Here is an 11,990-nt window from a genome sequence, read left to right as displayed (position 1 = left end):
CGGTATGTTAATAAGAAGGGAAAAAAGCAAACCCAAAAAGTTCTGATAATACATTTTTGTCCTCTATACATATGATTCTCCTTTTGGAATTAGCCCCAGAAAATCATAATTTGTGTCTGATTGGATCAAATTAACAGCTGATGACTGATTGGCGACAAAACGTCCTCGGTGTATAGAAAAACAAACATGGCAAAAGCAAAGTCACACACATTTGGATTTAGTTACGATTTTTTATTTAATAATTATTGAAAAATCTGAACCCATTCCGCCACATTTGAAAAATTAAAATTTTAGCCTTTTTCAAAAAAAAAACCGAAAATTAAAGAAAACCAGAATCGAAACAGGCGGCCCCTTAAAAATTTTGCGAAAAAAATCCCGTCCTATTGCAAACATGGCATTTACATACTCTGGACGTTTCGAGAATAACTTGTCAAAATTAAAAAAAAAAAACCAAAAAACATATTCCGTTGCGGGGAATCGAACCCCGGCCTTATGGGTGAGAGCCATAAATCCTAACCACTAGACCACAACGGAGATAAAAGTAAAACATTCACTAGTGGAAGACATAGTGGAAAGGCGCCGCGCTAGGACAGAGAATGACGAGAGGAGAGATGGGAGATGGAGAAACGAAGAAATGCAAGTGTGCGGCCACTAGAATGGAACAAATAAAACGTTTCGAACGAATTGGTTGTTGAAGTTTTGCTTTCATGGAGAAGTTGAAAAATGATTTTGTGGTGTTCAGAGAACGCACATCTTATGAAAAACGTTCTATAATAAAGAAGATATTTGAAAAAGATGAAGATGAACATGTTCAATTTCGTGACTTTTATCAATTTGTAGCTGCTTCCACTACAATTTTCTAGGTAACGTTTTTATAGTGAATTTTATAGTGATATCAAAAATTTTATTATATTGTGATGATTCTCTATTCTAATCATGATTACGATGATGATGACAATTTATATGAAATCATCAAAGTAGAAAATCTTTCAAGTATAAAAGGAGAAGATGTCATTTGAGAAACTATCAGCTTCTACAAATGAACTTCTCCATTTTCATTCTGTTGATTGCTATCGTATTCCTAACTGGACAAGCAGCAATCTTCTCTTCCTACCCGGCATACCAGAACTCGAACTGGCACTACGACAACTATGGAAATTTAATGATTGGAAATCGAGACAATGGATTCTATATGGGACCATGCTTTGGACCAGAGTGCCCCTGGGGAAAATAATTTTTAATATAATATTTTTTATAATCGACGGGTACTATAATTTCATCGTGTTTCGCATTAATTTGTGTAATAAATATTTTTTTAAAATCAATAAATAATCATGAACTTTTCGAATATTCATAAAGAAAACCGTCGTGGTCCACGGCACGCTGACAACATTAATGTAACTTGTGAATACCACCCCTCCAAAAGCCAGCTGGCCGGGACTCAAAGTATTTTTTCAGTCCAGATTTTATCTCACCTACAGTGTTGAACTATTTCCCTCCAGATGACGTTGCATATCTCCTAATAACCAATAATGAAAGCCGAATCAGGAGTTTGAGGGACGTAAAGAAAAACCGTCCAGCTACCGCTTTGGATGAACGGATCCCCACGTGTTTTTTACACTGTCGATGAGATAAAAACGACACTGAAGGTATGCTTTGATTTGCGGCCAGCATGCTTTTGGAGGGGTGCTATCCATAAGTTACCCGAATGTGGTCACCATGTAGTGGACCACAACGGTGCATACTGTCAATCTTGGATAAATATTGTTTTTGTGTGTATTGACGAATAAAAAAAATGAACAGTTACTTTCCTTTCAACCTAATATAACAGAAAACAACTGACAACATTTTCATATATTTATTACCTTTCCTATTTTTAAATTGAATCTCCGATGTTCGTCACCCCACATTGAAAATAAAATTAAATAATCCAAACGCATAGCTATCAAGTTTTTTTAAAAATTTTCTTTTTCGTTTCTTCCAGATATCGGATCGGATCACCGGTCCTGATATTTCTGGAAACATCAGCATCAAAACTTATCGAACCTTCTGCAGGACGGTAATCCGTTTGTTGTGTTGCGAACACGTGTACCTAAAAATAGGGTCTTTCAGTTTCTCATTAAAATGAATTATTTTCTAAAATACTAACCCTTGTTTGATGTGGACCTCTTGGAGGCACTTTTTGGAATATTCTTTCTGTTTCTTTTTCGGAAATGGAAACCACACTGCAATATGCAGTTTTGTGTTCCATCTTTGAATTTTCCCATTTTGCCGCACTGTAGCTCAGCCGGTGGCGACACGATTCTTCCATCAGTCAGTCCACAGCCTAATTTTTTTTGGTCCCTTGTCCCCCATTTTTAAGTTACAAAAACATCCATTCGGTCTGTGATTCCATATTTATACGGTAATCAAAACCATTTTTTATATAGATGTTCCCATTAAAATCCCAGCTATAAATAAATGGGTGTTCTATCGAACAGTCTCACTTAAACCAGAAAAAAAGTTTGTAAAAGCAAATACAGACCAATTGGACAAACATGGCTAAAAAAAACCAGAAGGTCTGGGATTAGGGTCATATTCTTTGGTTTTTTATTGAAATCTTTCATTTCAAAAAGAAACCAAATGAAAATTTCTTGTTTATGAAAAGTCTTCGGAGTTACTCTAATATGGCTCGGATATGTTTAGTTTCGATATTTGGATCAATCATATTCAAACTCATCTGAATTCTAACAACTATTCCTTCTGATAAATGGGACTAATTTGAAATTTCGAATAACCACCTAAAATTTGCGCAGAGTTTTGTTTTCTCAATGAACATGTGAATGGGCAGAAAAACAAATTCAAATCAATGAGAACCCCGAAAAAGTCTGTGGGAACCTCATTTTCACTGGCAATCTATTGACCGGCATCCTATTGTTCGCATTCGCCTATACATATAATACTTTGTTTCTGTTTCTGTTTAACTTTCCCCCATTTCACTCTCTATATCAAGCCAGGTGCCCTTTTGCTTCTCTCCTTTCCCTTTTTTCGAAATTTTGCCTCATTATTTTATTTAAACAGCTATATGATTTCCAGTTTGAAAACGCTAAAACGAACCACTTTGGTTGAGATTTCACTATTTTTTTCCCACTCGAAACCATAATCTTCGATCCATTTTATTTTTTTGGTCTGCCCACAACTCTATGCTGTTTATTGCCCAGTCTCGTATTATCCAACTTGTTTTTGAGCGTGTGATTTGTGAAATTTGAAAAAAAAACGAGAAGTGCGTTCATTTGAAAACCAATGAGAAAAATGAAACCGGAGGTGCATAGAGAGAGCGCTCAGCAACCCTTCTTTTTTTCGTTTTTTTTTCTTGTGTCGTTTTCGCTCATAAAAATGGCAGATGTGTTCCTTTTCTGAAAAGTCTTGCTTTTATATGTTTCTTCTCCTTCTTTCTTCATTTTGCAGAAGTCTTTTGTTCACTTTTCACATGAATTTTGTCCTTGTTTTGTCGAAGTTTTTTTCTTGGTGCTTATGTGCACAAGAATTAGAAGTCTAAAATTATTGAGAGATACAGCCTAACTTTGAATCCATACATCTAATTTTTTTGTAACAGATATCAAAAAGTGTTCAACTGACAAAATGTTTATCATAATATCGCCGATAGTTTTCCAATTGCCAAATTTGTTATTTCTTTCACGAGAATCGATATAAACTAGCTCAAAATTGATGATTTTATGATCAATTCATCAAACTGTTTACAATACTTATTTTCTCTGATTGAACCACACTTTATACGTATACTTTTAAAAAGATTTCTCGATTACTATAAGAAATATCAACAATCTGTCCACTGATAAAATATTAGTGATATTATGATGACTAGTTTATCAGTTGAAAATTATTTGGTGTCTTTTGGAGGAACCGAGGTGATTGAGCTCAAACCGCAAGTCTTAAAAACTAATAATCAGACATTTCAAAGTCTTTTTACAAGAATTTTTTAATTAGAAAACATTCAAAAAGTGGTATAAAATATTAGAATATATTTTTTCTTCTTTTTCACTTTTATGTTCCTTACTTTTCTTTTTTTTATTCCCATAACTTATTGTTTTTCAGACAAAAAATTGACCCCGCAATTCGCCATATTTCATCACATATGTGAATCGTACAGCTCCACAAAATGTCCTCCAGAGTTCAAGAAGTTCAGCATGCCTATTCGATAGCCGGATTTCTTCAAATGAAATATTTGGGAGGAGGTACGCCGCTTCTCTTACTACCGTACCCCCCCCCCCCCCGAACACAACAACGAAATAATGTCATAGTCAGCCATTCTATTTTTGGGGGTGCACAAACTGAATAATGCAAAGTCAGGCTCCCGGAGGAAAGTTAAAAAAAGCCAAAAAAAAAATTCAATATGAAATGTTGGCAATAGTTTTTGATATTCAGCTCTGGCATTATGGCGACCACGTCGACGATTCTATTTTGCGATTGACGAGATTGTGGAAGAGCTTGTTTATCACAAATCCGAAGTGGAGTTTTGCGCTCATAGGGAGCCGCTTGGCACTTTTCCAATTTCGAGTTCGGTGATCACGTTGGATGAGAACAATCATTTAGTCTTCATTTTGCAGTAAGTTGTTTTTGAACAGTTAAAGATAGAGAGTCCAATAAGAAATACAAAAGTATTTAAAAGTATTTCAAGTTTATTTTCAGCTTTTTTGACCCTTTTCAAAAGTCTGGAACTCGGCTATCAAGTTTTCAATCACTTTGAAAATTTTTAAGTTTGTAAAACAGATCTAGATTGAAACTTTGCATTTGTACACTTTTTTGGAGAACCCTATTTTTCAAGCTAATAGCCGATTTCTGAAAAACACTTTTTTTTAGTTTTGAGTACAAAAACGGGCCAAAAAAAGTTTCCTTCAGAAATCGGTAAATAGTTGAAAAACTAGAAACTTTCAAAAAATTCTGTGAATGCAAAGTTTTTAATCCAGGTATGTTTCATACCTTCCAAAAATTTCAAAGTGGTTGGATACTTGACAGCGGAGCTCCAGACTCATGAAAATGGTCGAAAATCAACTGAAAAACACGTATTGTATGTCTATTGACCGGTACTGCATAACCGACTTCTAATTTTTCAAGAAAAACTAAACTTGTGATAATTTCATTTTGATATGAACTTGAATTTTTTGAATATTGGCAAGAAATTTTGTGGAAATTCACGTGATTTCAGGTTTTCAAGCTCCTGAACTTTCAAAATTCTCGTTCTATGCGGTTTCACACCAGACACAGAGCCTTCGATCGCATAACTTCCCAATATTCCCGTACACATGAAATACAAATTTCAAATCTCAAAATCCCTCATTGCGCAATACTTGTGACCGTATGATTCATATGGGAGGGGCAGCGCGGAAGCAAACAAATATCCTGGAAGCTGAAACAAAGGGAACAAAGAAAAACTGTTGTCCGCGTGGTAATAGGGTATCCACATAAGCACACCGTATCACGTACAATATCATCCTGAATCAACAAAAAACACTTTTCATCAAAAGCATTTCAGCACGTCTGGCAGAAGCATCGAGTTCGAAGCAGATAACCAAGAATCCTGTCGTGCCTGGTTGAACACTTTTTGTAACCGGTATTCGGAAGCTGAAAGAGCAAAATATCAAATGATGACCCATCGGAAAGTGAAACGAGCCGCTAGCCTCCCAGTGAGTACAGTAATCCTCTTTGATTTTCCATGTTGCATGTCGAAACCACAAAACTCAGAATCTCTTTTGCAGGACCAAGAGTCAACACCGCCCGCAACAGATCAGCATATACCATTCAGAAAACGTAAACCTTGAGAACCTCTTGCCCCACGCCTAGAAATATGATTCTTGCAGACTCAGTGCCCGCTCGAAACTTGATGATAACTCAAAATTTCATCATGCCTCCTCCAGATATTGCTGTGAGTTATTTTCCTTTTTTCACCTTGTTTTACTATTTGCTCTTCCAGGAAGGCTATCTGCCGGATGAGGAGATGGACGATTGGGTGACTCATTGGCTCACAAATGAGAAATTTCAAAATTTCGCTTCTTGTACGGATATGACGACACCGACTTCTACTAATCAGAGCAAAGGGGATACTTGTAGTGAAAGTGAGAGGTGAGTCTGGAAGAGGAGGGAACTGGAAATGAGATTTGATGGGTTTAGAGCCGAAAGCGAGGAGTTAGAATTGCTTCGAGAGGTGACAAACAATCAGAAGAAGAAAATTGAGGAGATGAAGCATGAGATGAATGCGATGACAATGCATATTGAGCAGATGAGGTAGGTGGCTAATATTTAGGATGAGGGTAACTGTAGATTTGTTGGTAATTATTTAACATTCATGAAACTTCGAAAATATGTTTTGAAATTCAGAAATTTAAGATTTCCGAAAAATTCCGAAATTTTCATTCCGGACACCCCTGTTGTTGTAGATCCGTTGGTCATTCTCTGAAGTCCGTAAACATGAACGGAAGTCCATAAACATACACAGTTCAAAGATTGTTGCATTCTTAGAAAGATAAAAAAGGTTTATGCGTTCGGGGGGAATCGAACCCCCGTCGAATGCTTGGAAGGCATCCATGCTGACCATTACACCACGAACGCGCACAAGTCTATCAGGCACGTCCATAAACATAAATGAATCGTGTTTCGTGAGGCTTTGTAATCTGCTTTGTAGTCTGTTATCTATAGATCTTCATGAAACGACAGAGATAGTCTGGTTGATAATAAGAGTTGATAATAAGAGTTGATAGTCTGGTTGATAATAATACATACTCATGGAAAACGTTTATTGAGATTAAATATCAACGAAAATACGGATTATTTTCCCCATGGACAATCTGGCCCCAAACATGGTCCCGGATAGAATCCATTGTGTCGATTACCAGTGTGATAGTTTCCATAACTGTCGTAGTGCCAGCCAGATGAAGGTGAAAATATTTGTGAGTGTCCGAGCTCGAAAAGAATTAGGAAAACCGCCAAAATAATCAATAGTTGCATTTTTTAAGATTTAGAGAGATGATGATGTAACTTCCAATAAAAACAACCTGCTTATATACAATTTCCAGAAGTTTACTTCAATGTTCTATTATTTGTAATCATCATCATTTTGCAAGTCATGCATCTTTCCTGTAAAATCATCTCATACTAAACTTCTCATATCACCTGGCAACGTCATTTGAACTGTGTAGTCAAACCACTACAAAATGAACATTACAACAGTATCATTAGTTCGTGGAGATCAGAAAACAGAACAGTTTTGATTAAGTCATGAACTATATTTTTGAAAACATGTCTAATCGGTTTGAACATGACGATGGTTCGAAAAACAGTTCGGGTCATTTTGACATCACCTGACAGTGCGGATTATAATCTGCAACGGGGTTTCGAAAAATATATCGTTTTGGAAAAAATAATTTTTAATGATGTCGAAGTAATAAAAATAAAACTGATTTGGAGGTGGGAGGTATGAGTTTTACTCCGAGTAATAGGCATTTATTTTGGTTTTTTTCGAGAGTAGGGGACTTGAAAAAAAGAAATTTTATGAGATTCTGGAGTTTGGAGCTCGGATGTCAAGTTTCCAACACAATGAAAATTGTGAAACCTAGAATGAAAACCAACTGAAAAATGAAACTAGAGCTTTTTTTTGTAGTTTTCAACGTTTTTCTCGAAATCAAGTCCTGTGGAGATATATCACGTGGAAGCGCGCTACCCCTCCCTCGGTTAGGCACTAAGAAGCGCCCACTTCCACGCGGCATATCTCTCCAAGATTCAAATTTTCAAAAAAGTTGTAAATTGCAGAAATGAGGCTCTAGTCTTGTTTAGTATGTTTTGAAATTTTCAGACAAATCCAAAAAATTTTGAGCTAATGTTTCAGACATTTAACACATATCTTATTGACCAGTTCTGTATCAGCGTACACCATCACATCAGAATGCATACCCTAGACCTGAAAAATATTCCAAAAACTTTTTTTCCTTCAAAAATAGGAACTAATTCCAGAAAACGCAATGATTCCGGAACAGGAGCTGACCGTGACACCCTATCAACACAAAACAAATTTCTCAACTCTGAAATTCTTCGAATGAGCGCGAAATGTGAAATCTTGTCAATGCAGAGTAATGGAAGTAGCAAGTAAGTTTCTCAGGTAAACGGACAATTTTCAAAACACTATCAAGGAAATGCAGAGAGAACAAAAGACTAGCCGAGGAACTTCAATTGCTACGTTGCGACTACGTTTACGCCATACAATCTACTATCAGAATTCCATTGCACGATAACTCTGCAATGGATGTGATGTCTGTAAAGTTGTTGGGAGGAGATACAGTAAGACAAGAGTGAAGATTTTCACGTCCTCCTACGGGTTTACAGCACAAATCTCGTCTCATCCAACTTATGGCTGAAGCCCGCCAACACGATCCAAGTCTTCCGACACTTCAAAGTTTGCTACAAGGCATTTATGTGGATTCATTTGGATTTCGAATCAATTTCAAAGAAGAACCTAATGCGCTTCACTATATGGCCACAAAGCTCAATCATTTCTATCTGAACCGATCAAAATCTGCAAATGAACACAAGAGCAATTGGAAGAGGTTCTTGGAAGAAAACGACTTCATCGATCTTACTGTAAGTGTTCTATTATTTAAAGCTTCATAGCTCGAAAGTTTTCAGCCGGAGACCAAAGTAATGTGCAGGAAAGGTATTCCTAACTCGCTGAGAGCAACTGTCTGGAGAATTCTTATTAACCAACAAGTGGAAGATTTAAAGAATGTTTATGGCAAATACTACTATCGAAACTTGTGCAATATCCAGGGCGGAGAAGATGAAAAGCTGGTAAATATAATTTTTGGAAAAAAAAACTGATCTCTAAATTTTTACAGTATTCCGACGTTCATCAAAAACAAATATACTTGGATTTGCTGCGAACAATGCCGAACAACGTGCATTTCATGAGCGCAAACAGCAAAGGGGTCGGTGAAATTTCATGGAGCAGTTTTAATGGCAAAAAATGATTTCAGATCACTCAATTATTACAAGTCCTTCACGCATTTTGTCTTCATAATTCTCAAATTGGATACTGCCAAGGAATGAACTTCCTAGCAGCCACTGCATTGCTGTTTGTGGGTCCAGAAGATGCATTCTGGTTTTTGATTGCTATCACCGAAAGATATTTTGACAAAACTTATTTCGATAGCAATCTAACCGGCGCCCAGGCAGACCAAGAAGTGCTCAAAAATCTTCTAGAAGTTCAGCACCCAAGAATCATGACCCATTTGAAAAGTTTAGAGATTGATGTCGCATCATTCACATTGAACTGGTTTATTGCCTTGTTCTTTGATTCTGTCCCATTTAATGTGAGAATTACAAATATTGAGTGGAAAGCGAGAAAAGTTCATTTTCAGACATTGTTGAGAATCTGGGACTGTTTTTTGTTAGAGGGACCAAAGGTGCTCTTCCGTTTTGCTCTTGTGTTAATTGGCAAGCATGAGGAAGAAATCATCAGTAGAACAGATACAATTGGGATAATGAGAGTTTCCAAAGCAGCGTCCAAATTGGCATATGATGAGGAGGCAATAGTGAATGTAATTTTAAGACATGGAGAGAATAAATCAGACTATCTTATGATTTCAGATGGCCTTCCATATTCAAAACCTTCCGACCCGGGGCGAACTGAAGAGTATGCAACAACAATATGTTAGTTTGTTAGCGGAGAAGCTGGAGAAAAAGACCAAAAGAGCAAATGAATTCGTGGTAGGTCGATAAATGAGCGAGCACATCTAAAAAACAAAATTTCAGAAAAGCATTGCTAGCAACTTGTCGAATGAGAAACTCATATCAAACATTTTTATCGATCAGTTTACTCCGAATACAGGTACCGTTTATCCGCTAGTAGAAGCCCACGCAAACCGTCCATTTTGAGCTTATTTAGCTTATTTCCTGAGAAAGATATCAAAAAAGTTGTCAACTGATAAAATATTAGCGATATTATGGTTAACGATTTGATGAAAGTTGATGAAATGTTGATATCTTTTACACGATTGGAGATAATCGAACCTAATTTAGCCGTTACGGTTTGGCTTATATTTAAAGGAATACGATATTTACTCTTTTATGCTCACCAGGATGATTGATAATAATTTTTAAGGCTTCATAGTTTCTGGTCACCATCTCATGGGGAAAATTGCGGCTATCAAGGTTGTCAAGGACAAGGGAACAATGAAGGATATTGATGTGGAGGTACATATTTAGAACAAAAAAGTGGAAATTGTGATCGGAATAAATTATAATTTTCAGTTCGATTGTCGTGTGATGTCAATTTGTATGGTGCGAAAAGATATGGCATATGTTAGCTTGATATCCGGATATTTGATTGCTGCACATGTCAGCAGTGACAACGAATGGTACTTTCCACATTTCCCTTTATGACTATCTAGCCATTTTCTAGGAGTATTCTCTGGGAACTGAAGCTTCCCGATGTTGCCACCTTCCTCATCCACCGAGAGAATACCCTTTTCGCTGGTCTCGCCAACGGTATCCTAACAGTGTTTGAAAACGCTGGAGAGCGTTGGCCAACTAGTGTCCAAATGTGGCACATGCCGCTTAGTTCCTCTCCGTTGATGAATGCAGCAGTTCATGATGATACATTGGTGGTGGCGACGGCATGTAAGCTGATTACACTGGACGCACAGTCGTTGACAAATCTGTCGACTACACATGTGGCATCATCGAATGTGGGATCAGGGGTTATACATTTTGACAAGGTCAGCGAAATTTTTGCAATGATAAAAAACAAGAAAAACAACTTCAAAGTCTCTTTCAGATCACCTGCATGTCGGAATCGAATTTCGGTATATTTTTGACAACCGACCACTCGAATTTGATTCAATTATGGCAAGACACCACTTGCAATCTCCTTTACGATATTTCTTTTGACCACAAAACAAGGTTACCTGTCACTATTAATTAGGCTTTTTATTTGAAAAGATTATTTAGGAAACCATCTCTATCGGAAGCCGATAATAGTAGCTATGTAGAATCAATGCTTTTCAATGATGGCATTTTATGGTTGGGCACTTCGGATGGGTACATTTTCATTTACAATGTAGATAATGAGAGAGGGAAAGAAGAGGTCAAGTACAAACTGAAAAGATTCCCGGGAGACAAGCGGAACAGTCGAAGAGGATCTTCGGCCAGATCCCAACGCCTTGGCTCTCTTCCAGAAGACGATGACGAGAGTGACGATAGTATTCCAACATTTTGTACCGAGAAACGGGCTAGTCGGGTTAGCATCAGCATAGACAGAGAGACACAACAATATAGTGGTAAGGGGCGCTTTGTTTTCTTCAGAAAAAAATCGAGAATTTCAGTAGCTTCATTCCAACAAAACAATAATACAGAAGAGCAAGATTTCCCAGGAAGCAATTCGAGGTGATTTGTAGCAATTCTAGGTGGTTCCAGGTAATCTAACCAAATGAAATTTCAGCAGATTGAATAGTACCTCTTCCAAAACAATGCGTTTCCCAATGAAAAAAGGGTTCAGTGCAGATTCAGCAGTATCGGTGTTCAGTTCGGAGCCGAATGAGTTGATTGAGAAAATTGATGAGAATTTATTGCATGTGAAGAAAGACTCGCCGAGATTCAGGGATAATAGGTGAGTCAGGATGCGGGACATTCGAATCTCAATGAACATTTTGTTAGTTCACCGTTTTTTATATCTCAGGAGCTCGGCCATCAAGTTTCCAATCACTTTGAAAACTTTATAACTTGTAGAACAGACCTAGATTCAAAACTTACAAAATGTTTTGAAAATGCCTACTTCATCAGTTAGTTAAAAAAAAATGTTTCAGTACAGAAATGGGCCAAAAATGGTGCTTTTCAGAATCCTGTGAATAACTGAATAACTGATAAAATAGCAATTTTCAAAAAGTTCTGTAAATGCAAAGTCCTCTTCTATTGTCGGAATTATAAAACTGCGATTTCGGTGTATG

The 11,990-nt window shown here is 37.0% G+C and overlaps 2 protein-coding genes and 2 non-coding genes across 4 annotated transcripts in view; 2 read left to right on the top strand and 2 right to left on the bottom strand.

Annotated features, from left to right (window-relative positions):
* The window catches only part of CBG07318, a gene marked incomplete at both ends in the record, with an annotated part of 5,984 nt that extends 4,750 nt beyond the window's left edge, over positions 1 to 1,234 (top strand). Inside the window, one exon of the mRNA XM_002645625.1 lies at positions 995 to 1,234. Within this exon, the coding sequence (XP_002645671.1) occupies positions 995 to 1,234 (240 nt within the window). The remainder of the gene's footprint in view (positions 1 to 994) is intronic.
* On the bottom strand, positions 463 to 534 carry CBG28707. The gene has a single exon. It is a non-coding gene (tRNA).
* Positions 1,235 to 4,159: 2,925 nt separating the features above from the next.
* CBG07319 overlaps positions 4,160 to 11,990 on the top strand; it is a gene marked incomplete at both ends in the record, with an annotated part of 9,910 nt that continues 2,079 nt past the window's right edge. The window contains 19 exons of the mRNA XM_045240638.1: positions 4,160 to 4,235; positions 4,426 to 4,606; positions 5,534 to 5,808; positions 5,859 to 6,120; positions 6,169 to 6,282; positions 8,005 to 8,136; positions 8,190 to 8,328; positions 8,374 to 8,628; positions 8,674 to 8,835; positions 8,883 to 8,972; positions 9,021 to 9,584; positions 9,634 to 9,753; positions 9,799 to 9,874; positions 10,148 to 10,239; positions 10,297 to 10,403; positions 10,448 to 10,763; positions 10,823 to 10,947; positions 10,996 to 11,430; positions 11,486 to 11,653. Of these exons, the coding sequence (XP_045093560.1) occupies positions 4,160 to 4,235; positions 4,426 to 4,606; positions 5,534 to 5,808; positions 5,859 to 6,120; positions 6,169 to 6,282; positions 8,005 to 8,136; positions 8,190 to 8,328; positions 8,374 to 8,628; positions 8,674 to 8,835; positions 8,883 to 8,972; positions 9,021 to 9,584; positions 9,634 to 9,753; positions 9,799 to 9,874; positions 10,148 to 10,239; positions 10,297 to 10,403; positions 10,448 to 10,763; positions 10,823 to 10,947; positions 10,996 to 11,430; positions 11,486 to 11,653 (3,689 nt within the window). The remainder of the gene's footprint in view (positions 4,236 to 4,425; positions 4,607 to 5,533; positions 5,809 to 5,858; positions 6,121 to 6,168; positions 6,283 to 8,004; positions 8,137 to 8,189; positions 8,329 to 8,373; positions 8,629 to 8,673; positions 8,836 to 8,882; positions 8,973 to 9,020; positions 9,585 to 9,633; positions 9,754 to 9,798; positions 9,875 to 10,147; positions 10,240 to 10,296; positions 10,404 to 10,447; positions 10,764 to 10,822; positions 10,948 to 10,995; positions 11,431 to 11,485; positions 11,654 to 11,990) is intronic.
* CBG29090 lies at positions 6,535 to 6,606 on the bottom strand. The gene has a single exon. It is a non-coding gene (tRNA).

The sequence above is a fragment of the Caenorhabditis briggsae genome (assembly GCF_000004555.2).
Source record: "Caenorhabditis briggsae complete genome, chrX, whole genome shotgun sequence".
NCBI lineage: Eukaryota > Metazoa > Nematoda > Chromadorea > Rhabditida > Rhabditidae > Caenorhabditis > Caenorhabditis briggsae.
The sequence above is the reverse complement of the archived record's forward strand: the minus strand, read 5'-3'. Positions and strand labels throughout refer to the sequence as shown.